The 27,622-nt window shown below is 43.2% G+C and overlaps 2 protein-coding genes across 3 annotated transcripts; both read right to left on the reverse strand.

The window, feature by feature from the left end:
• Positions 1 to 1,734: 1,734 nt before the first annotated feature.
• LOC143316864 (glycogen phosphorylase, muscle form-like) lies at positions 1,735 to 14,156 on the reverse strand. The gene is made up of 20 exons (XM_076724621.1): positions 13,759 to 14,156; positions 11,813 to 11,914; positions 11,488 to 11,566; positions 11,279 to 11,382; positions 10,593 to 10,724; positions 10,108 to 10,219; positions 9,924 to 10,006; positions 9,473 to 9,616; positions 8,806 to 8,898; positions 8,261 to 8,407; positions 7,661 to 7,824; positions 7,292 to 7,406; positions 6,898 to 6,999; positions 6,656 to 6,803; positions 6,509 to 6,567; positions 4,621 to 4,762; positions 4,104 to 4,311; positions 3,767 to 3,901; positions 3,415 to 3,481; positions 1,735 to 3,171 (listed from the first exon to the last, which is right to left on the reverse strand). The coding sequence occupies exons 1-20, from the start codon at positions 13,999 to 14,001 to the stop codon at positions 3,022 to 3,024; spliced, it is 2,529 nt and encodes an 842-aa protein (XP_076580736.1). The 5' UTR covers positions 14,002 to 14,156; the 3' UTR covers positions 1,735 to 3,021.
• A 1,385-nt stretch (positions 14,157 to 15,541) lies between these two features.
• Positions 15,542 to 26,891, reverse strand: sf1 (splicing factor 1). 2 transcript variants are annotated; one of them, XM_076724648.1, is made up of 12 exons: positions 26,494 to 26,891; positions 25,609 to 25,740; positions 23,797 to 23,872; positions 20,279 to 20,431; positions 19,504 to 19,593; positions 19,200 to 19,383; positions 18,936 to 19,051; positions 18,674 to 18,781; positions 18,391 to 18,583; positions 18,092 to 18,314; positions 17,005 to 17,169; positions 15,542 to 16,804 (listed from the first exon to the last, which is right to left on the reverse strand). In XM_076724648.1, exons 1-12 carry the CDS (start codon positions 26,747 to 26,749, stop codon positions 16,473 to 16,475), a joined length of 2,028 nt encoding a protein of 675 aa, XP_076580763.1. In that variant the 5' UTR covers positions 26,750 to 26,891; the 3' UTR covers positions 15,542 to 16,472. The 2 variants fall into 2 exon arrangements, with proteins under 2 accessions (XP_076580763.1, XP_076580762.1); XM_076724647.1 differs by having other exon boundaries at positions 18,092 to 18,317.
• Between the last annotated feature and the right edge of the window lie 731 nt (positions 26,892 to 27,622).

The following is a 27,622-nucleotide window of genomic DNA, read 5'->3' on the forward strand; positions in this document are numbered from 1 at the left end:
GTGGATGTGGGAGGGGCAGGAGGAACAGGTCAGGGGTGAAATCCCAAAACCGTCACAGTAACATAGAACGTTTGTAGAATCATTGTATTTGCTGATGGGTTTTCATATATCAGCGTGATTAATTTCTATCAGCTATGGAAGCTGACCATCCCAAGAAGAAGAAGAAGAAGAAAACTTAGAAGCTTGAAGGTTCATTTTTGACTTTGGAAACAGTAATGTTAGGAAACATTCTCAATTCACTGTCCACATACTTGTTTTCTTCTGGCGCCTTCAACCAAAACTCCATTGTCCCCTTATAAAGGTTTAAAGCTGATGGGGAAATTCAGTAAGTGGCCCTTGAGATAAGACTTCTGGCTCAAAGCAGTAAAGTAGGTGCAGCCAGAGTCCATAATATTTAACACACGTCTTGAGGATCTTAATTGGTGTACATAACCCAACATACAGTAAAGGTGTTGATTCAGCACAAGTCTCCAGTACAGCCTCACAGCGTCGTGTTAGAAGTGTGTGGAGCTCTGCACTCCTCCAAAGGCATTTGATCATTCTGTGTTTTAATGGTGGCGGTGGAGAGCGGCATTCTGAAATCTCCTGCGGGTGTCCATTTGAGCCATGGTGACTGTGAAGACCATTCACATCCTGTTCAAACAGTCAGTGAGCCCTCCTGCCCTGTGTGGAAGCACTCTTTATGTTTCTACTCTCATTTGTTCAGCACTTCGCCTTAATTTGTCTGATACCTCTGTTCCAAGTTCAAGAGTTAAAAAAAAACAGACACACACACACACACAAACACACACACACACACACACACACACACACACACACACACACACACACACACACACAAAGTGCTTTGAAGGCCAACAACAGCTTCATTTACCCATTTACCAATGAACATGTTTCCATGCAATTTACAATAACTGACCAGATTAATCAGACTCCTCAATTCAACATCTTTCTGCACAATGGCTAAAGAAGACGCCACGATTTCCTTTCCATCTCTGTTCTGACATGAGAGGCAGACAGAAAATATATACAGTATGTCTTTGATGTGAGGCAATGAAGTCCAGGACCTACATCACCCTCTGCTGGCAGTCAGCAGAGGTTAGCTCGGGTGCCTTATCCTTGTGTCGCTGCACAGTTTTAGTTTGCTGTGTGTGTTTGTTTGTCCTGGACTTCATCTGCCAGCCAATGAGGATAAGGACCTTCAGCTTGTGCTTCATGGGTCAGACGCATCAGTGAAGAGAAAGTGAAGACTTTCTGTGCATCTGTTGCATGTCTTTTGGTAGTCTTCATTTAATGTCTTGATGTTTGTATGACTTCATGGATTTTAGCTGTTTTCAGACGAACCTCCACTAGTGGAGAATGTGTCTCAGGAAGTTTTAAAGAATCTCGAGGTGACATTCACAGATACATGTATCCTATACAAAGTAAACATGTCAAGGGGTACAGCAGTGATTTAGTATTACACTTGCACAAAGCTGGGGGCCTTCAAAGAGTCAGGTCTACATGACAGCATTATAGAGCATTTATTAAATATTTATATACTGCTTATACCTTCTAAATAGGATGAGTCTGCGGTTTGAAAACAGATCAGATGGCTCCATGTCTTCTCTGATCTCTCCCTTTATTCTGGGGTAAGGAATGTTGGAGAAACCTCAGACTTATCGTAAATGTCCCATGGACAGTTTTGTTTATGTGCCACTACAGAAGTGCAGAAATGAACTAAGACGTGTGAGCTGTTGATGTTATGTCATCATTTATTGATGGAAGAAGAAAAGCACTGACTGACAGTGAAATGTTAGGGTCAGTGTAGCGGACAGGTCTTTGTTTCTGCAGCCTCTCCAGGCAGCACCACAGCAGACAGTCAGATGCAGTACCTGAAGGGGGACAGTACATTGTCACAGTACATCAGCTGGGCTGACATCCAGTGTCATGGACTCAACTATGTCACACACACACGCACACACACACCACAGAATACACTCATCTTCCAAAGACAGATTCAGTCACTTAGGTTTTAGGCAGAGAAGGCTTCGTTATTTCCTAACACAGGTCACTTTTAGGAAGAGTACGACAGAATGAGACACGAACATGCTGAGAGATCACAGGTAAACTGATGGGTCAATACATCTGCATCGCAAGGCTCCCCTGACCATCAATGATAATACACACGTCAATGGATATATTCAGCAAACACCATGAAACACTGAAAGGGCCGTCGGAGAGCATTTTAATATGAAATATTAATATGAATGTTTATCTGTGGTGAACATGGAGGCACGGCTTCCTTCCAAACACCATCCAGTCACAGTGCTGCTATGAGGCTGTGGTGCACAAGAACCACCGTGTGGCCCCTTTCTCTTCCATGGAAGACATGGCTTGGTTTGGAACCATAACAGTGCTGAGGTTTATTGGCATATTTGCTGGGTTTTGGTAGCCATACTGGCTCACAAGTAGAAGGGGAATGTAGTTAGAATTGTGGTTCGAATCACTGCTGTGTGAAAACGTTAAAACAGAAGAGCGAGCTTGGTTGAAGATACAGTCGCTGATTTTATTATCGCACGCAAAAAAAGCTTTGATTCAGCTACTGCTTGGTGTTTCGACCAAGATTGTCCAAACATCAGTGGTGATCAAATATCAGGACTATTGGAAACTAACAAAATGAAATATTTCTTTCATGTTTTCACTCCAACTGAAGAATCCCATGATTCCAGAGTGAAATCTAAGCTGATTCTCAGCTGCTGAAAGGCTGAAGCAGAGATACAGTGTTTTCACCCAGCAGTGACAACATGCATTGCTGGTGCACAGAGGGACAAAAAAATAAAATAAAAATACAGATTATGACTAAGCCCACTTCAATATATGTTACTGCAAGAGGAGCTGGAAGTAACAGAGGTTGTATACGGGTTAGTAATGTAAAGAAACAACGCCACAGTACACAGTGAAAAAGCTACAAGGTTTTCTTCAGTGGTTGGACCACATGGTGAGCTACAGTTACAGTGAGGTGAGAGAGGCAGATGTGGTTTAGCGAGGATCATCAGGAGCAGCGATCTTCTCCAAACTGGGCTCCATGCCCCAGATCTCCCTGGCATACTGGGAAATGGTGCGGTCACTGGAGAATTTACCGCAGCCGGCGATGTTGTGGATCACCATCTTGGTCCACTCTTTAGGGTTCTGTTAGTGCACAGGGAGAGGAGGAGGCATACCATTGGTATACAGTAAATCCTACTCGACTGCTGTAGTAATCCATCTTATTATCCATCCATCATTACTCTAAGACATGAAGGTCAGTCAGTCTGGAAAGTTTCAAGAACTTTGAATATATCTTCAAGTTGCAAAAACCACCAAAGGCTTTGTTAAAACTGGCTCAACCCCAGTATGTAGCAGAGTCCAGTGCAGTGTATCTGACAGACTGACCTTGTAGAGTGCGCTGACTTTCTCTTGACATTTGATGTAGTCTTCATAGTCTGCAAACACCTTGAACCTGTAGCACAGACATACAGTTAACATGGATGAGTTGAAGTGTTCTAATATAAATCAATACTTCATTTATCTAAGACATTAATATAATCCACATGAACAAAACAAAATCAAATCAGTTTTCTGAGGAGTCTTCAGTCTGAATGCAGGAGACGACGGTAATGACTTCATTCAGTCATTTGACAGCGCTGACAGTGATCCACTGATGACACAGCACGACGGTGGACATGGAGGTTGGCTGTGTGTCAGCACAGACAGAGCGCTGATTCCTCAGCACTAATAGACTCACCTGTCGTGGTGCATCAGCATGTTGATGAGGTCTTTGAAGAGGTCAGACTGGCCGGGGCTGAAGAAGCCTCCAGATATCTGGTCCATTGCCTGCTTCAGCTCAGGGATACGGTTGTAGTACGACACAGCGTCATAGCTGAGGACACAAGCGATCAGCAATCATTAGAGCGCTTCTCTACTTCTGCTGTTGTTTTAAGTTATATTCATCACTCTCCTGTAATTGCTACTTGTGGCCACAGTTCATGTAAAGCTACACTGAGTCTTATGTACTATCTCACTCAGCAATGATTCCAGGGCAGATATAATGTCAGTTCCATTCACACCATTATGAGGCTCACCCCTTCTTATCCATAGCCTCCACATCTTCCACCCTCATGCCGAAGATGAAGAGGTTCTCTTCCCCGGCTTCCTCCGCCATTTCTACGTTGGCTCCATCCATGGTGCCGATGGTGAGGGCTCCGTTCAGCATGAACTTCATGTTCCCGGTGCCAGAGGCCTCAGTGCCTGCTGTGGAGATCTGCTCCGACAGGTCAGATGCTGGGATGACTGCAGACAGGAGACAGGTGGACAGATTCAGAGCGAGTTTCTCTCTCTAGCCCAGTTCTAATACAGACAATACGTCAGTGCAGGGTCTTCAATCAAAGTTTCTGAATGCTAAATGTGTGAACACACACTGCTTGACAGATACTCTGCGCCACAGACGTACTCAAGTTTGATGGCTGATTATCAAATAAGCATTAAAGCACAAGGCAGTGCTGAACCCTGAAGCCCCAAACGTCTGGAAGAAAGAGCCTCCACATCTGGAAAAGAAAGACTCATTTGTGAATAAGATTAGAAATAAATCGTTTCCATTACCCTTCTCAGCCAGGGTGACCCGATAGTTCTCCAGGAAGATGACTTTGAGGCGATCTCCCACCACAGGGTCGTTATTGACAATGTCTCCAATCGATGTGATCAACTTGATGATCATCTTGGCAGTGTGGTAACCCGGAGCCGCCTGGAAACAGGAAAAAAAAAAAAAAAACAAAACAAGCTGTTTATTTCATGTCTGCACAATGTGGAAGGAGAAATTAACAGTTATCTATATGGAATTACTTTTTTGTTGTTGTTATGTTTAAAATGTAGCATTTGACACTCATCAGTGCAGAACAGGAGCTATCTGCAGCTTCTGATCAAACACAGTGGCAGGTTGAGGAAAAGTTCAAATCAAATCAATCCATCAATCAATCACCTCAGTCAACACAAGACTTTATGATCGGAAACACAAAACAAACTCCATGATGGATTTAAAGAGGTCATTTGACATGTGCACAGTGTGACAGTAATGATGAATTATTATCATGGATGTAAAAATGGTCCAATAACTATCAGTATGGAAACAGGCGATTAAAAGAATTTGTATTATAACTTCCTGTGCCCATTTAGACCTTAAGATTTAGCCACAGGGCACAGATTACAGTCAAAATGGTCCACAGTGGACTAGTGTTCTTTCCCAAAATGTATATTGATGACAAATGTGACAGCATCACCGTCTTTATCTTCTCCAAAATGTACTAAATATATTACTATCAAAAGAGATCTAACAGCCCTTTCATCATTTACAGCCTGTAGAATTCAACCCTGTCTTGAACACGTAACCATCTCCGACCTAACGAGTTGGCAGAGGAACCAGGGCTATTAGACTGGGTGCAGTTACTCTTTAAAGTATCAATAATTACTTTTTGGGCCATTTGGGGTCAGTGCGATAAACTGTCAACACAACAGGACTACCCACTACTGGACAACCTACCGCACACATGTAATGTACAGCAACTTTATCAAGGGTGAGTGAAGCAGAACAATAAAGCTGCAGACTCTGAACAATCAGCTGAAAGAGGCTGAAAGTCTGTTAATAATGTAAAGATACTGATTAGTGCAGCCTTAAGTTTCAGACCCACTTATGTGGGTAAAGGTTCTTTCTGTAGTTTTATTACAGTCACGTGATACTTCAAAGCAAATATTAGATATCATTTATCTTATCATCACTGTCTGCTTCCTGTTCTTTTGCCTCCAGTTTTGTCCTTGCTTATTCTATGTGGAACCTTGACATTGTGGTTTGTCCCCACCAACCAGACTGGCTGCAGTTTACACCCTCGTCTGTCCAGACTGATCTAATGTATGAAGACTTTGAAGGAACTTAATAAAAGGGTATTAAGTGTTATTTGTGTTGAAATGGAAGTTCTCACTATATTTTCATGTATGATTCCAGTGAATAACTTCCATTGAGAAGTTATTCATAAAGATGTCTGCACTTAGAGACACTATGATGTCACAGTGAAGCTGACCTTTGACCTTTTGCATATAAAGTATCATCACTTCATTGTTTTATCCTGGAAGATTTGTGTGAAATTGTGTCATAATTAGCAAATTAATTCTTGAGTTATGGTCAAAAATATGTTTTGTGTGGTCACAGTAACCTTTGATGACCAAATTCTATTCAGTTCATCTTTGGGTCTGGGTGAACATTGGTGGCAAATTTGAAGAAATCCCCTCATGATGCTACTGAGATATCACACTCACAACAAAGAGACAGACGGACAAGCAGACAGAGGCATAAAGATGTTGAAAGGCATGTATTTTCTCTTTGGTTGGATCTATGGAAGCAGGTTCTTCCTGCTTCCAGTCGTCCACTAACTCTGCTACACATACGCAAAAGTCATCTCTGAAGGACAGCAGAGGAAAACTAACCTTCAGAGCCACTCACCTTTCCTCCGATCATGATGGTCCTGGGGGTCCATGGCTTATTGGGTTCCTTCTTGATTCCTGATTTAAAAAAAAAAAAGTTTTACTTCACTCTGAATCCATATATATATATATCCAGAGAGCTGCCAGTAAAGGAACAAACACCCACTGTTGTAGAGTGTGATGATGTGCAGGCAGTTGAGCAGCTGTCTTTTGTACTCGTGGATCCTCTTCACCTGGACATCAAACATTGAGTTGGGGTTGATCTTCACCTTGTAGTGCTCTTCAAGATACGCAGCAAACTTCATCTTGTTCTCCTGAAAGTTGAGATCATTCAGAGGAGTTAGAAACAAACAGAAAAACGCAGGACAACAATCTTAATCAGCTTCTTCAGGTATTTTAAACTTATACTTGTTTGACTTTGGCGACATCCCGGATGAAGGCATCATCGTTCACAAAGTCCAGAAGCTGCTTGAGCTGGTCCAGGTCCCGGATATAGTCCTCACCAATCCTCTGAATAAGATGATTACCACATTAGTACCATATCATTTCATCAGTGGAGCTGCTCAGTGGCCATCAGGTTGTACTGGGCAGCTTCCAGGTGTGAACATGTGGTTACATATTTCCTAACAGAGACACTCATCATGTCTGCTGATGATCTAATCAGAACAGTTTCATGTCCTAACCAAACTTTGGACATGCTCTAGCTGTCATCAACTAACACCTTCTAAGCAGAAAACCCCTGAAACAACTCCTACCACTTGTCCATTCTATATTGAGAGTGTATGAACAAGAAGAAACACACCTCTGCGATGACCTCAGCCAGGCCAGGGTTGCACATGACCAGCCAGCGCCTGGGTGTGATGCCGTTGGTCTTGTTCTGAAACTTTTGAGGGTCGACATCGTAGAAATCCTTGAACCTGAGGAGGAGAGGAGCAACTATCATGGGGGGAAATTACATCTGGACAAAGTACTAGCACCAGAAACTTTACAATACCCAATCTGAGTTGTACAGAGGATGACTGTATGACTATGTACTGGATTTCTTGTGGCAGGTTTTCACTCACCAATAATATCAAATCTAATTATGGCCGGAGGCTTCTTTACAGTAAAGTTATACGAGCACACAGAGAGAGAGCCAGAGAAGAGATGAGGGTGAACTGGTTTGTCCTACACAGTGCTTTTGATGATCTCAGAGTGGATGCGGGCCACTCCGTTGACTGCATGAGATCCCACAATGCACAGGTGAGCCATGTTGATTTTCTTGGCATCTCCTTCTTCTATCAGGGACATTCGGCGTAGGCGGTCAACATCTCCAGGGAAAAGCTTGGTGATGCGCTGGAGGGGTGAGGACAGAGACATGTCAGTACGTGTACAGAGCAGACGGGAGAGTGGGACTTCAGTGACTTTACATTTATGTGGCCCATAAATATGAAAAATCTGAAAAAACACAGTATTGTGCACAGCTCTCCCTCTTGGAGCGCTATCAAACTTTGATGAATAATTAACCTGAAGCATATTTTCCTTCCAGCCGTCTCAAATCTGGCAGTACTGGTTGGGTTCAGTCAGGTCAGGTGTTAAAGACATGAGTATGGGTTTGGCTGAGGTCTTAGAGGAGAGCAGAACAGGGTGCAGAAATCTTAATATGGGTGAGATGGCAAACAAGACCATTTCTCCAAACCTCAGAGCACTCAGTTAGGTTTGTACAGATAACACAGGGCATCATCTGAATGCCCAAGTGCTCATAAAATGTTGCTGCAGCTCCCCCTCGTACCTCCAGGTGCCTCCTGTTGATCTCGTAGATGATTTCCAGGTGACGAGGCAGCAGGTTATGGAAGAGGTCGACGGGCCAGCGCTCCAGGGCTTCAGGCAGGACGGTGTGATTGGTGTAGGCACAGGTCCGAACCACGATGTCCCAGGCCTGAACACAGAGAGGACGGGACCAGACAAAAAAAAAATGCAATTGAATCAGTGAAGAACTTACAGTGAGTTATCTTGTTGTCTCCTTAGTAACTCAGTACCCTACTACTTTGTTTTTAACAGTTTCTGGAAAAGATGAGCACGTTCGTTTGCTAACATGCTGTCACAGTGTTTGACTTCAGCTTTGACTCGTGTCATTCTGCTGTGTCATTGCTACTGCAGTGCTGAAGGATGCAAGGGGACAGATTTGCTGGCTCACACATTTGGAGAGGCTCTCCTCCAGCTTGTTGTGTAAAGAATGTTCAAACGTTGCCTTTCTCACCTCCACACACCACGCTGGTCACTGTGTTTTAAGCATGCTGAGGCTGTGTCTTACTGCACTGCTGGAATGCCACGTACCTTCTCCCATGGCAGTTTCTCCATGTCCACCAGGATCCTCATCAACTCAGGGATGGCCAAAGCAGGATGGGTGTCATTCAGCTGGATGGCCACCTGCAGACCACAGACAGAGAGGGCAGTACAGGGCAAGTTTTAAAGATTAAGCAGAGCACAAACCTCACATCCAAGCTGCAATACTGCAATCTGCTTCACAGAAAATATGAATGCAAAGCGTTTGGCACCGAAGATGTGAGACTTTCTGTTCACACATAACTAAACATGACAGACAGACAACTGCTGTCATCAAAAAAGGAGAATCTGATTATCACCAAAGCCTGCTGGCTGTATTTCAAAAGGTAACAACCAAATAAGGGTAATAAAAACATTTCGCACAAAAAAAAAAATCAAGAATCAGCAGCACAAAATAATATTGCCTTGAGAAGGATGGCTCAGTTTCTCCATGGCAAATTTTGAATTGCACATGAGTAAGATGTGGGTAATACAATGTATTTTTGTACTATTGCACAGTAGAAAATGTATAACACAGTAAAAAACTACGTAATATTGCACAAGATACTTGCAAAGCTGTAATAAATATTAGCAAACATTAACATATATAGTGCAAAAAGCAGGTTTGTGACGGTGTGACGTGAAACAGCATCATATAACGGTATAGTGGAGCTCTGACCTTGTCTGGCAGTGTAGAAAGGTCCAGTCGCACAAATTCTGTGGAACCAAACTTGGAGGCTTTGAATCGACGGATGATGTCTTGAAGAGTTGCTGCGACAACAAAGTACTCCTGCTTCAGGCGAAGCTCCTTCCCTTCAAAGAACTGAAGAGTAAAGACGACATGAAGAGCAGTTCCAGCCAGAATCTCATGTTTCAAAAACGCTTCGCTAATACAAGTAAGACTGTTCAGGCTGACGTGTCCCCATCAAGCACAGAGCAGATTGAAGACACAGAGCAGCATTAGCATTCATTTGATGGTCGTCTTTTTAATGTTTAGCTGCTCTTTGGCTGCTAAATGCTCCACTATGTTCACCAGATAGTCACTAACTGCGCCTGTCTGACTGCTGTTTGGTGCTGGGCAGTAAGCATACAGAAGGTTTTTAGAGCTTTTTCACTGAGCTGTCACTCACGTTGTCGTTGGGATAGAGAACCCTGGAGATGTTTTCCGCCAAGTTCCTGTCCAGCACAGCCTGAATGTAGCCACCAACATTAACTGTGGGACGACAACAGCAGTTACTCATGTTCAGATTCTTCATCATTTTTCTCTTTATTGAGTAAGACTGTTCAGTGGCGTGATGGTGACTTAATACTCACAGTCTTTGAGGTTAAAGTCACAGGGGGCCTTAGCAGACCACAGTCTCATGGTGTTGACGATGTTGTTCCTGTAGCCGGGGACTGGGGTGTCATAGGGAAGAGCCAGGACCACCTGAACCAGATCAAAATGTGCATTAAATACAGTGCTCATTATTCACAGTGTCTGGAAGAGGGATCTGTGACATTAGACTGATAAGAGCTTTTAACATCAATGGTGTCCATTATACAGTTTGTCCACCAGAGAGCGCTGATCAGTTCACTTTTCCATCAGAAAGCATCCTGCTCACTGCATCTATATATATATATATATATTTTAATATCTCATTATCGCCATCATTATATTCATTAATACGTGTATGAAATCATTAAAATCAATTCCAACAGTGCTGTTTATCAGTTCTGCAGTAAACACTGTGTTTGGACAGCATTCTGTCCATTATATGGGAGGTGAGTGATTAACATTTTCTAATAAAAGGTGACCTAACCTGCGTGTCCACCCACTTCACTCCATCAGGTGTGTGGTCCACTCTTCCATAGAAGTGAACTGGGCGCATGTACTCGGGACGAGCCTTCTCCCAGGGGTTACCGTAACGCAGCCAGTCGTCAGCTTCTTCGACCTGTGGAAACATGAACACTCTGTCGTTCTGCTGTGTCTTTGATTGACTGGTTTCTCTACTGTGCTTTTTCCTCTTTTGCTACAATTGGGGCCACAGAAATCATCAGTGTGAGAATGCCTTGAGTTACGGAAGCTCGTGGAACAGGACAGAACAGTGTACAGGATGTCTGACTCTTTCACAGTCAACCTTTTGGCCTCAGTTCTGGAAGTTCTGGAAACCACCATCACCTATATGAGCCTGTTTCATGAAGCCAACCATTTGTTGCACTAATCTTTGGGTGAAGAGTGGAGGAAAGTTCAGTTACTCATGCTTGGTTTACTGTCACTGCAAGGACACGGTGAGCTCAGATTTCAGGGAAGTACAGATGACTTCCTCGTCTAAAAAATGTCATACTGGCAAACCTGATGAAAGGTTCTATTGAATAAAGACAGGCAAGGACAGGAACTGACCGGTCGTGCAGGGTAAGGCATCCCATACATAGTGGATACATTAGACCTTCAGTTACATCATAATCTAAAGCAGATTTAATCACAAAGACCAGCAGGTGAACATACCTGCCAGCCACTGACGATTTTCTGATTGAAGATTCCGAACTCGTAGCGGATTCCGTACCCATAAGCAGCCAGACCCAGAGAGGCCATGGAGTCCAGGAAACAAGCTGAGGAAACAAACAGAAGGGAGGGGGGCTGCTTGAGACGAGGCTGCCCACAGCACTAAACATCACTCTCTGTCAACAGCCATTGAGGAGGAAGCAGGAGCTCACCAGCCAGACGACCCAGCCCACCGTTGCCTAGACCAGCATCTTCCTCGATGTCCTGCAGCTCCTCCATGTCCAGGCCCAGCTGAGAACACATCAGTGTTGAGGAATTCCATTCTATACTACTTTATTCATTTATTTAACAGATAAGTTACTAGTAAATATGCAGATTCCAATTATCAAGACAAAAAACATAATCAACTACCAAATTCTGATATATTAAAATGATTTAAGCGTCTCAAGTGAAGTATGTTTAAAGTTGCTACAATTAGCAGAGAAGCAGCATCATTCCTGTGTCCTGCCTTTTCACTCCCATGATCCTTTGCCTCACCTGGTATGTGGCTTCATCGCAGGCATTCTCCAAGGCCAGGTTAACCATGGTGTTCTGCAGAGTCCGGCCCATGTAAAACTCCAGGGAGAGGTAGTACACACGCTGCAGGACAACAGAAAAGGACTGGTATGAGGCTAGCAAAGTTTAAAACACTGTTCCAGTCATTTGTACCATCACATCATCCAAAAATATTTACAAAAGCTGCTAAATATCTACAGAGATTCCCAAGTGATGCACTACAATCCACAACAAATTCTCAGGAGGGCACTAATGATAAAACCTATGCGCTCCATTTGATGCTCCAAATGGCCCTGGAACATTATCTCTGGTGGAAAACAACAGCTGCTGTCAGAGGCAACAGCAGCAGAGCTATTACTGGCAGCTCCTCCAACAATAGCTCCAACACTTCATAGAGGAGTGAATCGAACAACGAGCCCACAGTCGCACAGAAGAATGTCCCCTCACAGCTCTGAGTGTGAACGTCAACACACACTTGCAAAATGAACATACGGCGATTAAAGAGATGATGCTTCAAACTGTCTGAGGACATGAGAAACTCCGGCCTTTGTGTGTCCTCACTGACACTCTGTTGGCCTCTCTGACCTTGTGCCATGTGACATTCTGATCCCGCCGCTGACTTATGGCTGGGGTCATATAAAAAAGCAGACATGGAAAACAGTATGTGCCAAAGTAAGAGGGGGGTCTGCGCTATTTTGCTCCATGTAGTTAACACTCACCTACCTGCTGTATGTATGTAGGTTTGCTGTTGTACCTACTGCAGAAAACAGTGTTGATCAGCTGACATTCACTACAAGGTCTACATCAGGCTTTGGTTTTTAAATGAGATTGCTGACAAGATAAATACCTAAAATGTGTGGTTTTTTTTAAACTTCCCTTAACTTCCAGCATCAGCTTGTTTCCACCTGCCATTGAAACTATGTGATGTTCGTGCAGTGAAATATTCAAACCCAAGACTTTTTATGGCTGCAACATTCCATCAAATGAACATGTGCATCATTTTCTGACAATATAACCATATCTGGAACCTTTAGAGACTGTCCACTGGAATTTAGAGTTGAGCTTAAAGTGGAGCTGAATCAAGCCTGGCTGGATGGACCAGCCAAAGAACTGGGGAGGTTAAACAGGATAGCTGAGCATTAGCCATCAGACATCAGGACTTTCAAGCAGGATGAATTTAAGTCAGACACTTGATCTCCATCAGATCACACAATGAATGCAGCACACCTTTCCAACCAACTGCAGCCTTATTTATTCTACAGATGATGGTCCCTTCCATTCTCAGCCTCCTGTTGCATCAACACATAAAAGCTGGGTGCTGGGTACCATGTGGTCTGATCTGAGGTAACTATTGGGGAAAAATGAGTATGCAACGCAGCTTCACTTGCCCTTTTAACAGTGTGGCCATCTTGTGATGCGCAGTGTGTGGTGATGGGGATGGACGGAGGACGTTACGTAACACACGTTTCAGCAACCAGTTGCCTCTCTTAATTCCACACAGTCCAGATCATGAGTACACTGGGGACATCTGAAGCTCAGAGGACGTGCACCGTCCTCGGCGGCGAACAGCGCGTCAGATCAAGGTTAATGAGGCGGATGCAGATGCACGAGGAGCAGATTATGTAACACACAGCTTTGATACAGACGACATGTCAGTGAGAAGAGGAGAGCAGCACACACACTCTGCAAACACACTTCAACTTTGCTTCAATGTGCGTCGCCACAAAGCAGCCATATCATTTCTATAAAAGGATATGAAAAGCAAAGCCGCAACGTGCGCGCGCGCATACACAAACACACGCGCACACATACACGCCCCCCCGCGCGGGGCCATCAGATGTGAGACTGCAGCAGAGAACGCGGCGTCCCCTCCCACTGCCCCCCGGTCAGCTGTACGTGCAGGACTGCGGCATCAGGCCGCTGCTTACTTTCGGGTCTTTCTCATAATAATGCTGCTGCGTCCGGATCCAGCGGCCCACCAGATGGTCCCGGACTGTGTTGGCCAGGGCAAAGTAGTAGTCCCGTTTGGTGGCCACATTTCGGTCTTTCACCAGGGTGAAGTGGAGGTGACGGTTGAAACTAGTTTTCAGGTCCGCAACGTTTTCAACCCCGGCCAGACCTCGAACCGAGATCTGCTTCCTCTTTTCCTGGTCTGTCAGCGGCTTGGCCATGCTTACCGGCAGCTTCTGTTGAGTTTTAACTAAATGTTAAGTTCAATTTTACCCAGCTACCTTCCCACCCCTCTGTGCACAGACAGCCAGTGAGATGTTCCCGTCCTGCGCATTTTATATGTCACGTACTCGCCGTCAAGACAGACCGGAAAAACAAGCTTTTCCGGTTAAGACTTTCACAATGAAAGTCAGATAGGCGTCAGATAACAACCACAAGACGATTTGTGAGTGCGTCACACGTCTCATTGTGACAAATTTCAAACTATGAACAGATAATAAAGGAGTAAAGTGTATTTATGTCCACGATGTATGCATTTTCAGCAAAGTGGCAAATAATTTGGTCTAAATAATTTGTTTCTAGACTTCTCAGATGTGCGTGAACGTTACGTTTATTTTTGAATGTAAAATAACTTCCCTTTTTGATCTTAATCTGGCTAACTTGCCGTAGCTCTGCATCCTCGAAACTTGCACAAAATCCCTACAGAAACCATCCACAACTGTTCAGTAAAAACTCGCAGCCCAGAAGTCGGAACTTTATTTATCGTCGTCCGTTCAGAGGATATGGGACAGGAATGAACTGTATCGAAGGTCGTTTACAGCACTTGACATAAGGGGTCATTTAGAACTATAGAAGCAAAACGAGGAAGTGCTTTAAATAAATGTGACAAGTTGAAAAAGTGAAAGGAGAAAAACACCAATTTGAAAAAAAAAAAAAAAAAAAAAAAGCGCTACACTATTAAACGTTGAAGTTAATTTTTGAGATCAATCCAAACATTTTACAGACCTTTAAGTACAGAAGTAAGTCTTACACATAAGAATAAATCGTAACTCAAGGTCCACTTACTAGCTTTTCTGGGGCTTTCAAGCACACCTCAACACTTTGCTCAGATTAAAACATAAAAATTCAATAACTCAGCTAAAACACTTAAGATTCATATTAGGTCACGTGGTGACGAGTGAGCGTTCTGCACGCCAACTGCAAACCGCTAACAATTCCATTTAACTGAGGACCACAAGAAGCACTGGAAAAAGCTCTAAAAAGAGCTAGTAAGTGGACCTGGAGTTACACTAAACTACAATTTCCACTACTTCTGCTCACACTGCTGAGAAGATGTGAATGTTTTAGAGCAGAAAATTTAATTCCCAGGTTGTAGGTTGAGGTTGTATGGAAGGTGGAAACAAATTTCCTTGTAGAAGGACAAATGAATCTAAATCTAAAGTTTGCTGCTTCCGTCCTGCAGTGATGGAGACTCACTTGTAATGAAAATGTGCAGTGAATGTCAGCAGAGGGGGAAACGAGCAGAAATCCTACACAACTGTGCAAACTTTTTAATTCCATGTTAAAACCATGTAAGCTTCTCTAACGGCATGTTTCCTGGAAATTTTGTGAAGCACACCCTTGACAAAGCAAGGTTATGTAATACATTTGAATAAGACAGCCAATGGGGCCATGCCTGGAAAAAACAAAAAAAACTCTTGGCAAGCAGTCTGACAGGAAGAAACACAACCATTAAAGGAGAAACCAGTACTCAGCGACAAAAAGGTGAAATGGATCTGTTTAATGCTAAACCAAGCAAGATTTCAACAGCTATTCATTCAGGCTAGTGCCATAACACAACAGACTGATTCCAGAATCAGTAAAACTAACATTTTCTCTTCTAGTAACTCGAGGGACAAAGTGGATGTTGTCAGCCTTGCAAAAGCAACACAAATACTGCGCAGAGCATCGGAGCAGAGATGCAGAAAAACATTGATACATCAGATTCTCAGCAGTCAGGTAGTGCAGGGGGTCAGGAGCCCATCGGGGTCATCGAACCCCCCGTCTTCAAACTCAATGTCACAACTGAGATGCAGGCAAGTAAGAAAAATTAAAACCCTGGAAATTTCTGGAAATCAATCTGAGACAGTACTACAAAAAGGTTTTCTGACAGAACTAAGAAACACTTCACATCTTGTTATTACAAAAATATTTATCTTATTAAACTCTAAGCCAACAGGGAACATGACAGGAGAATCAATTTGTGAGTGAGATGTTTACAATGGATCATGCAAGTTGAACTTCAATATATTAAATCCAATAATAGTTGAGCATGTAGGTCTGAATTGAACATTTGAAACTGTGATACCTCTGAAGCACAAATTAAATGTCCGACGGGCTATTTGAGCAGTTTATTTGGTATACAAGTAACGTGACAAACTACAGTAGCAATGCAGAACGTGCCCGAAAGCAACAGTGTTTGTACGAACACGAGGAGCTTTGTGTTAACACAAACTTTAAAAACAGGAAAAAGAACTAATTAACGCAATTTTACAAATTGAACTGACAGCCTTCCGTTGTATCAGAGATGTCTTCACAATATCAAGGATCAATAAAAAATAAAGCACTGGTTATATTTTTTTCTGTGAGCACACATCCACAATGTGCTGCAGGGTGGGAACTCTGGTGGGAGGACGATTCTTTTGTGGCAGGGTTAATTCTGGGGTGGAGGAGGTGGGGGCGCAGGGGGCATGCCGAAGGGGGGCATGCCTGGTACGCCCATCCCCATCATGGTGACAAAATTGGAAGGGTCCATGGGTGGCGGGGGTGGCGGTGGGGCATACATCATGCCGGTTGAGCCTGGAGGTGGTGGAGGGGGTGGAGGAGGGGCGCCTGGGGGCAATGGGGGCTGGACGCCAGGAGGAGGTGGCACCATGGATGGGGTACCCATGGGTGGTGGGGGCTGTGCTCCAGAGGCCGCAGGCTGCTGGGGCTGCTGCCATGGAGGCAGGGTGCCGGTGCCGGGGCTGGACGTGGTGGTTGTATCTGCAAGGGGTGGGGGAAAGGTGGAGGTTAACTCTTCACTGTCATCATAACATTGACACTGTGAGCTCACACTACAACACACACATTATTATAAGAAAAAAAAGAAAAAGTAGCTTCTGAACTGGTTTTTAACTATCTGACACAGTCTCCTCTACATGAATGACAGAATAGTTTTGGATACAGTTTTCGTGTGGTCTTACTCTGTTGCCATGGCAGCGGTGTACTGGTTGCCATGCTACTGGTTGGAGGGGGAGGTGGGGCCTGCTGCTGCCATGGTGGCAGAGGTCCAGAAGGGGGAGGAGGCGGCTGGTTGCTTGGGGGAGGAGGAGGAGGCGGCATCATGCCCATCGGAGGTGGCAGCAGACCTACAAGGAAACCAACAGTCAACCGTTTTGTCCCAGTCAAGTTCCGACGCCACAGTTTGTTCTGCTCGGTCCACTTCACAGGGACAAGTTTGTCTTGTTGCAGATTTGCATGTGCTTATCATTTTTCATACCAAACTGACAAGCCTGTCAGTAAATAAGCTGTGAACAAGGAACTCAACCAACAGTTTTCAAGGTGGCTCCTCTGCAGCATTTCAACATTGTTCCAGGGCTTGTAGAGAAGATGGTGCCTCAGAAACACAACCTTCTGAAATAAAATCCTGTCCAGAGCGAGTATGAGGGTGATGTTTCACTCCAGCTCCAGTAACTATTATAGCTGTAATGACCTACTTTGTCTTTAGTTTTAAATCTCATCTTGTTTGTCCTGCTTGTTTTTCCTGGTTCAGTTCTTTCCGTTTAGTCCGAAAATTGAGGAAGTCAGATGCTAATCTGATATAGGGAAAACTTGCCAACACCTACATGCAGGCCTATTAGGAAACCTACCTGACAACAGAAATAAAATTAAAGCTATCAGCAGAGCTACATCAGGTACACCAAACCTTTTTTGTCTCTGTTTCATGTCTGTTAGGATTTGACTGAGGTGTGACTCCAAGAACAATTTTTGACTCAAATATATCACACAGCATCTCTGCCTCATGTATGTCCCTCTGTGCCTTCCCTTTACCCATCCAGCACGGGGAAGGGAAGGCTTATGGTTTTGTCTTTCGGCTTAGTTCTGCTGAACATCCTCATCTATGACAGACCACATTTCCCAAAGGTTTAAATGTCGTCCAGACGGATGAGTTAAATTACTGAGGAACAGTGAATATTTTATTCCCCAACTCATCCTGTAATGTTAATCTTGTCTGAATGAGGGAATTTAAACAAGTAAAAACTCCCTAAATTCCTACATGTCAGCTCTTACCCATGGGATGTCCGTGAGGTCCTGGACCCTGGCCCATGGGAGGAGGAGGGGGCTGCATCCAGGGGGGAGGCAGGCTGTTGGGGTTGGGCGGCATCGGGGGGCCTCCTATGTTGGGCATTGGGGGAGGGAAGTTGTGGGGTCCTCCATGGCCTCCGGGCCCTCCATGCATGCCATGGAAGTTCCTGTTCTCAGTCGGACCAGAACTCATCCAAGGAGGCCGGTTCTGCTGTACACAAAGTTGTTTTAGACATTTTTCTACACCAACAGGAGTTAGGAATCATGTGTGTCGCCAAACTAACCGGTGGTGGCTGGTTGTTGTTGGGTCCTGAGGCCCGAGGCACTCCTCCCTGGGTGCTGGAGTGTCCTCCTGAGGTTGGAACTGGTGCCTCTCCTAGCTCAGCCATGAGGGACAGATACTCCTTGTCCATACGAGCCTTGTCCTGAGCCGACTGAGGAGGCTCGCCACCTGTCGCTCTGTGGGCAGCGAATGAGCTGCACAAAGCAAAACAGCAAACATTTTTACTAAAATATTCATGGCACTGCACTATCAAATGAGACTTGATGTCCTGTCGTGATCATCACCTGGTGTACTTGCAGTCAGAGGAGATGTGGCCTGCTCCACCACACTTGGTACATAGGGTGGTGTTGGTGATACTGCGTGGCTCAGTGTTCTGCCAAGGACGAAGGATTCTACAGAGACAAAAAGGCACATTTCTGTCTTCAGTGGTGCTCTGTAACTTTAAATGAGCACAACGGACGTCCCTCTTCAGCAATGTTCATACATACATGACCCAACACTGAACTGTGCATAGAGCTCCACCATTTTCACATTGGTTACACTGACCTGTTGTCGTCTTCCCTCAGCGTGCCGTTGAGTCTGGCCAGCTCCCTCAGCTGCATCTTTCGTAAGTCGTTCTGGTCCTCAGGTGTCTCTATGCCTTGTTTCAGAATGTTGCGAATCTGTGGACACAAATATCTCCCCATTAAAATACTACAGACCCAAAGAGATACTGAATACATTCAGTATAGAAATAAATGTTCAGTCAGCTGAGTAGTGGTGGAACATCTCACAGGAACATGATCATCAGAAGAACTGAGGTGATCTCACCTGCTCCACAGCTTTCTTGACGTTCTCCATCGTGTTGGCAGTGACCAGCGCATGCAGGGGCTCATCTTCTCCTGGCAGCATCTGTCCATCCTTTCGGCCAACCTTCCCCTCCTTCACAGAGCCTTTACCTCGGATCATGATCTTGGCACAACACTCCTTTTCAATGTTCTTCAGTGTATTACCACTGGTGAAACCAAAGAAGAAAAAGTGAGAACCACAGCTCACCTTTAACTGGCTGTTAACGTACTTGCTGATAAAAGCAGGTAAAACAAACAACATGACAGTAATGTTAAATCCAGTTTACCGTGGCCCAATCAGCAGACCAACGAAGTTGATTTCAGGATATTCATCTTGAGGGATCATAACTTTGTCGTTGACTCTAGTGGCTGGAGGCCTACAGGAAACAAATCCAAGAGAAGAATTTACTTGAATGAACCGCTTTCTGACTCTTAAAGCCACTGGAGACTATCATCATGACACCATACAGATCTTTAGATCAACATCCACAAGATCTTTTCCACAACAGGAACTTAACCAGTAGCCCAGAGATTCCCATAATCAGAACTTTGAACAACCTTTTCTAGCGTTGCTTGTGTTTCCACTGTAACTATCACCTTTCTGATACATGTCATTAAAATCATGTTTGTGCTGTTTGGTACGCAAGGGAAGAAATGCAGGTTTGATTATTGATTTCTGTTTCTCTCTCCATTCTGCCAAATCACAGCTGGAGCTGGCACAGGTATGCCAGTCTGCATAGTTTACTGCAATGTGTGCAGTGAACTCCTTAATTGGAATGAGAAACTCTGCTCCACCTTTTGGTGCACCTCTGAATATCCACACAGATGCAGCAGGAAAATGGAGGTTAATGACATCGGGTCTGCTCAAGACCCATAAAAAGTATCCTGAACAGTGCCCAAGTTTAGTTCCAAGAATTCATCTACAAAGCAGGCAGACAACAATGGATATAAAAAGCAGAACCCATGGCAATAACTTGTTGAATATTCACACTGTAGTTTCAGTTGTTAGTTTTCATTAACAGTCAGTGTCTATTACACCCAAAACAAAAGGCCAGATCATACTTATAGTCTGCAGGAGGCTTGAAGTCTGGGTTGAGTCCGACCATCTCAGTGATGAGGGAATGACGCTCCTCCTCGATCTTCTTTCGTGTGCGATACTCACGGGTGTTCAACCTCTTGCCCTCGCTGTTGTAGATGGGCTCTGGAGAGGGAGACCTGAAAATGGCATACAAAAGACAAGAAAGACATCATCGATACCTTTCTAGAAGTGGAGCTCTGTCATCAACAGTCACACAGGCTCCCTACAGCTGACTAAGACTTTAAGAGTTTCAAATCTTCAGTCGGAATTTTGAATCAATGGGTACTGACAGGCCTTACAAACAATGAGAAATGCAAAGAAAATTTTGGAAATTTGGATGGACTGAGAGAATTCTCAGACTATGTGACTCATGGCCAGTGCAAGAGCAAACTTGACAAGAAAATTATGTAGGAACTCTGCACTGACATCCATTATTTTATACAATTCAGGGTAAAAAGGGGGCAACCAAAGCTGTATAGTGGTAATTAACCCTATACACTGGAGGGGCATCAACCACAAGGGAAAAAAAAAATACATGGCCATAACTAAACCTGCATACAGGATTGTTGGCCTACAAGAAAGGAAAGTTGGAGGTAAGAAAAAGAAACCAAAGCAAAATTCACAATCCTAAGCAGAAAAGCTGGCTTTGAGAGTTGCTTGGTGTTGACGTGGCGGAAGAGGTCCGTACCTCCCCTTGGATGCTGAAAACCTGTGTTGCTGCGTTAAGGAGGCTCTGTGCTTGAAAAAGGTTAGGTTGATGTGGGGTAATTTGGGTTAGAGAAAAGGAATTGAGATTAGATACCTTTTCCTACGCTCTCCCATCAGAGAGCCACATTTGTGTCCATGTGATGCGAAGATCGAGAAAAAAAAATTGATTTTTCCTTTTATGCTTCAAACTTCCAACGGTGACAACCTGAAACACCCCCAGTTGGTTCTGTCACGTTAGATCGGGGAGTGATTTATAAGAGTGCTGCAGATCTGCAATCGACTTTTTAAGTTGCTGTGGAAATGTCTGATTATGAAGAGAAACTCTACACAGTGTACAGATGACAGGGACGCTAGCTAGTAAAGGTCAACTTCACACACTCTTGAGAGCAAGTCACTTCCTGCAGGAACAGATCCTTATGGAAACTATGTACATACAATTCTGGAAGTTTTCTTCCAGACCTCAAGTGTCCAGAGGGAAAGCTGGAACACGCGCCCTTTCCCCCTGGGTGGAGACGTTTAAAGCCACGTTACGGGAAAACCAGAGATGACCAGCGGCAAATTATTAAGTCCAGGACAAAACCTAGTAATCAGTCTGTTATGATGTATGCTACACACGCCATGAGCTCAGTCATCACTGGCAAAAAGTTATAACATCCAGTAAGTTTAAAAAAAAAAAAAAAAAAAAAAAGTCAGGCAAGGCAATATCAATGGATGGGACTCGTGTGAATCTTTTGTCAACCAACAAACTTTTCCAAAAGAGCCAAATCACCTGAACTACTTCAACTTTAAAGCCGTTAAAGCTTTAGCATTGACTATTTAACCATCAATGCTAAAAATACTCATTTACATACAGTAAGGTGTATTGACCCATACCTGTTTCAGAGAGAAATCTTTATACATTATGCATCATATACAGTATGTATTCACATATTCACACAGCACTCTACATCAGACACACAGAACAAGCAGTGGGTGAAAGCATGATGCATAAATACCAGTAGGCTAAAGCTGAAGCAACTAGGGGTCGACCGATCATTGAGCTGGCTGATTCTCAGAGCCGATCGTCAACCTGTTTCTGATTCTTGGAATCCGTGTTTTCTTAACCAACTGCCAACAAAATAAATCATTTAAAATTGATGCACCCGCCTTTCTGTCTGTACTGCCGCACTGTGGTCTTTGTTGATCCAAAATTTAGACAGGAGACTAGCAAAAAAGATAATAATGTATATTTTTCTTGTATGTCACTAACTACTCGTGTAGGTCATGCTCTGTCAGCTCACAAATAACTCTTACTGCACAGATGGCGTACACTTGTCAGAGCTGAATAGTCACCCAATACCATCTACTGCTATTGTTCAGCTTTAGTAATCGATAGCGATGAAGAAGCCTTGTATTGAATGACAGGTACCCTGCTATCACATGTTGTTAATATATAACATCTAAATAATTGAACGGCTGTGTTTTCTGTGCTGATGAATGGGGACAAAAAGTTGACTCAAATTTCAGTATAAATTTAAGTTTTATTACTTTCATTTATTTTCACTTTGGGGAGCTATTTTGTGTATGTATTTATTAAACGTTTGGGTTAACTTCTCAAGAAATTAGAGCATTTTGGGTTTTAATGCTGAAAAGCTCTCTTTTAATTAAATATATGCTTAAAGGCATTTCAACAAAATTTCAGTTTTTACTACAAACCAGTATTGGTTTCAAATATCGATTATCAGCCTCCTTAATAACTAATAATCGGTACCGGTACAGTCTGTGGAAAAACCAGATCGGTCGACCCCCAGAAGCAACAAGTCCACTTAACTGTCAAGGCAAAGGAGAAATAATCCAATAAAAAGGTGCAAATACTCAAGACAGTTATCCTTGTCCTGGCAGTGACTTACTAAAGCGTCTTGGCTGAAATACAACTAAACTCACCTTATAATGACCTATATACAATGGGCTGCCCAAGCTCCCCTCCCCCCAACTGCCTTCAACCTAATATTATCTCTTCAAAAACTGGTTCCAATTAACTTGTCATTTTACCCAAGACTGAATGAGTTTTTACTACACCATAATGAAACAGAGATCCAAGAAATCTGTGTCCATTTACTTGACCAAAACAAAGAAAAGGCAAAACATAAACACTCAAGGCTCTGATCAACCTCCCTCAACCGAGGAAGACCAAAAAGCCAGAAAATGGTCCTTGAGTTAAGTTTTTTTTTTTGGTGCCAAAACCAGTTTCCAAAGCTGGTAACTAGAATTTGTGCTTTATTTTGATGTAATTGCCCAGTCTCACTGTCTTGGGTAAAAATATATGCATCTATCCATTATTTCTTTTATAAAGCTTGTACTAGCACTACCAGAGAGAAAATTTTTAACACATTGTTTCACAATTTAAATGTCTTAATAATGTCATTAACTACATCTGTCTTTACTTAACAAAATCATTTTAATAGACCTAGTAAACAAGCTACACACCAACCTAAAAACTGCTAAAGCTACCAGTAGCAGTAAATGCACATTCATGTACACTTCCCTAATAAAGTCTTATCTTATCTTAGTGGTGATGGAATGATGAGCAGTCTCTGAAATATATAGGTCTCCTCTAGCTCTAGGCTTTGATGATGTGAAACACTGCCCTTCACTTAGGAGATAACTAACTAAATACTATTTTCAAGCTAATACTATTGTGCAATCTGAGATTTTGGCTAACAACCACATATATACTGAAAATCAACATTTGTCTTCCAAAAAGTCAAGAAGGTAGAGAAAATGTTACTGTTCATGGGTTTAATCTTTTTCCGACCTGTCCTCAGGGTTAACAGGGATTCCCAGGTCTCCTGTACGCAGTTTACGAGTCAGGTCTTCAATCTGCAGTTGGACTGGAAGAATTCAGGTTAGGAAAGAAAAACAAGGATGGAGAGAAATGTGGTTACCACAACAACATCAGAGAGACAACGCTCTGTACATTAGAGCACTGTCTCATACATTACTGAGGTAAAGACAAATGGTGAGTCTGTTAAATAAAAGGGAGATCAAATCAACATCTGGTAAGAGTCTAAAGCATGAAACAACTTAATCATATATCAGGACATCAGAGGAACACGTTACCCAGAATGAGTATGTTCTAGGGCTTGTTTACATTAGCTTTAAGAAGACTAACCTTTTCTCAGACAATGACTCCACATGGCAACATATCATAGTAGATGTCTAGACCATGATTCCTAAAAATGCCTGCCAAACCATTACAATTTCAATCCTGAGCTGCGGTTTTCTTCCATGAAGACAGGGCTTCACACACACTGTGGCATATTTTGTTTAACAGCTTTGGCATTTTAAGGACATATCAGGTCTAAAAAGCACTGATTGGTCTATTTGTTTTGCAAGTTTCAAGAACAAAAAGGTGTTCGTGGTCACTCTGCACTCCACAGATCTAACACTGAGGGGCTGCAGTGACATAAAGACAATTATTATCTCTAGAAGGCAATGATAAAAAAAAATAAATAAATCAGTCATCCCATGCACATTATGAAAGTTGTAATGAAATACCCCCCAAACACAGAAATTCACTGGTCACTGAAACAACTGCTCTGGATTATAGAGATGAATACAGGCCCTGTGAATTGTGGTTCACAGCTTTTTCATCTTAAAACACTTCCCTTGGATTGTTTTAGGGGATCTACTGAATGAGCAAAGGAAATGATAAGTGTGACAACAGAAGGTGGACACAAATGAATGTTTACATACCAAAGAACAACAACCATTACCAATGAGTGAACAACATCAACAACGATGTCACTTATTGACAAAGGATCTGCTTCAAACTACCCCTTTGAGGGCCCGTGAAGGCAGTGTGTTGATGCTACACTGCTGCTGGAAGGCATTTGTGGTTCAAACCCATTTGCTTCATATGATCATTCTGAGCACAATAACAAGTGTCTCCCAATTTGCAATGCCCACTAAATCAGCTAGTTGAGTAATTTAAATATGCAGAATTCACATGCCATCAAAGCAGCACTGCTCACACTTAAACAGAAGCACACTTTAGTATATTAGGATATTATGAGTAACGCCTCCATGCACAGAACAGTACTGATGAAGTGTAGGGGCTCAAGCAAGACAGTGAGCAGTGACCTGCAGCTCAGGACAGACAGCAGCAAGCAGTGGTGTTTAATGATCTATCTCAAATCCCTCTTGCTAATGGCTGCCCAGTGGTATGCAAACCATAAGACCACAGAAACACTTGCCACAGCAAAACCACTTTACTTCCATTAAAGAGAAATAACTGTAATTAACATGTTATGTCATCAAGTTATAATCATTGCTCATCAGAAATGAGTGCTTTGTCTCAACAGTTGGAGCAAACTTAGACATTTCCCACTTTGTGGAACGCGGTAAAATTGTGTGAATCAAAGTTTTTAGTTAGGATTCATCTTGTGGGAGCCTTCAGAAAGCTCTAACTGTTGGGAATTCAGCATACAGGCTACAAGTTTTAACATTAATACTGGTACAAACCATGTAAGGAAACTAGAACCATGAAGAAAGATGTACCTGATAAGACATGTTATAAAATAATTTACACTGTAATCTTAAGAAGAGATATTCATTACAAATTTACCTATATAAGCTCTCTCCTGGTCCCGCGTCAGTCCGGGGGGAATGACAGTGGGCATGCCCGGTATGACTGTTTTCTGATCAGGCGTCTCGCTGCTCCAACGACTTTTCTTCCTTTGTTTCTTCTGATTGAAATCTACCAAGAGAAACGGAAGATTGTGTCCGCGTTAGCTGTAGCTTCGATGTGTAATATTACGATCATGAATTCAAGGGCCACTAAACTTGACCTTGCTTCTGTGTAGAGGTAACAGGAAGCGGCAATGACCCACAGGAGGACTGAACATAAGAACCCTTCAACTTGGCACACTTAAGCAGACACCAAGGGGTCCTGGTAGCAATATAACTCTGATTTCAAGAGTAACGTTATGGGTTAAAGCTATCAATTAACTACATCCCACCTCTGTGTTTACTCATCTAACGTTGCAATGAACACTGAAACCTTGCGATTCAAGAGGCAACTGCGCTCACTTCGTCAACGCAGGCACGAACATAGCGACAAAACTAAGCTAACGTCTAATACGACTGCCTCATGACACTGACAATAACAAAACTTCAGTTAGCAACAAGCTAACAAAAGCGTTGCATTGATTGGTGTCCCTTAAAGTTAGTTACACATAGTAACATTTCTCTATTCACGTTATGTCAACAACGAAGATAAATAGGTTAGTAATGGGGCTATATGCGACGCACAAATTCAATCCTAAGCGAGCTAATGTAAGGTATTCACCAGCTTCCGTTTCATGGCTACCGTTAGCTGGGCTGTCTCCATTTCGTGCCAGAGCTTGATGTAGGGCCTTTAGCCCATGTTACTTAGCCACATTAGCTGGCTAGCGTTAACTCACGCCGCATCAAGTGTTGGAAATGTTGGTGAGACGTTCGGTTAATTTACCTGGTTTAGCCATTCCGCCCCCCGCAGCTGGCTGTTGTACCTGGGCCGAAAAACTTGTCGCTGGATTGAACTGGTGTGACGGAAAAGATGCGCTAGGCATCGCGGGCTGGAAACCTTGTAGCGAAGGAAAGGATGCAGGCGGCCCTGGCGTTGGCATCAACCCGTTCCCCGCACCAGGCCCGGCGTCAAATCCTCGTTTAGCGCCAATACTGGGATGCAACTTCCCTAAAGGAGTTGCGTTCGCTCCCGTGGCCATTTTTGGTGTGCTCAGATGGCTTAGTCTCTATCAAACGTCAGTCGCTTCAGGTTTAAATTAGTTTAAACTCAGAAAATATCTAGCTAATTGCTGCACAAAAACCCTTTCACGTTACTTTAATCAAAATGGCGCCCAGTAGAAGACCACAAAGGTTGATCGCATGGACGTGGGATGATCCGCTGTAGTATAAAGTATTCCTATTGGCCAGGATAAGCCACTCCCCACAGATCGTGTCCTATTGGGCAAAGCCTGTTTCCTTAGCCTCATTCTTCAAATTGATTGGCTCATATGACTATCAATCCCGGTATGTTTCTACCCATCCAATAAACTTACCTAGTATTGAAACCTTTAACACACTGAACATGAACGATAACCTAATAAATGATCCCAAATCTGAACTCGCATGAAATGTTCTTTAATGAAGATTTTTCCTTTGCAGATTCAAAGTAAATTCATATGGCAACAGTGTATAAACCAGCATTCCATACAACTTATCAAGTATTAACATCAAATAAGTGGAACTTGCGTTCTGTGGCAAAACATCAGCAGTTTCACTAACAAGGCAACTGGCCTCTAGACCTCTACCTCGATGCCCACTTAAAATTTCATTTTGAAAATATTTGCCACTATAAATGCTAAAATTGCAAATGTGGCTGGTGGTTCCCAAATGAGTAAGACATGCTAATGCATTTGCATTTTATCCACATTGACCTGCTGTACTGCGTCACCTTATTGTATCTGTCACTATGTTCTCCTACACTCCAGAAATAATATCAGCATATCATTTTTGAGTGATTTTCCCTATGGCATAATTTACACAAAGGTAGTCAACCCTGAACTTTTACACTGATTGACTGTCGCAATTTGATGCAA

The sequence above is a fragment of the Chaetodon auriga genome, chromosome 24, assembly GCF_051107435.1.
Source record: "Chaetodon auriga isolate fChaAug3 chromosome 24, fChaAug3.hap1, whole genome shotgun sequence".
NCBI lineage: Eukaryota > Metazoa > Chordata > Actinopteri > Chaetodontiformes > Chaetodontidae > Chaetodon > Chaetodon auriga.

Bases quoted from the DNA above. Each gene is read 5' to 3' on its own strand.
- sf1 (XM_076724647.1), bottom strand. From the start codon at position 26,749: ATGGCCACGGGAGCGAACGCAACTCCTTTAGGGAAGTTGCATCCCAGT. The intron at 25,741-26,493 runs GTAAATTAACCG...TTCTCTTGGTAG, and splicing joins GGGCGGAATGGCTAAACCAG to ATTTCAATCAGAAGAAACAA. The intron at 18,318-18,390 runs GTTAGTTTGGCG...CTTTGTGTACAG, and splicing joins ACAACAACCAGCCACCACCG to CAGAACCGGCCTCCTTGGAT.
- LOC143316864 (XM_076724621.1), bottom strand. From the start codon at position 14,001: ATGGCCAAGCCGCTGACAGACCAGGAAAAGAGGAAGCAGATCTCGGTT. The intron at 3,902-4,103 runs GTGAGCCTCATA...TTGTGTCCTCAG, and splicing joins GAGGCTATGGATAAGAAGGG to CTATGACGCTGTGTCGTACT. The intron at 3,172-3,414 runs GTCAGTCTGTCA...GTGCACTAACAG, and splicing joins AAGTCAGCGCACTCTACAAG to AACCCTAAAGAGTGGACCAA.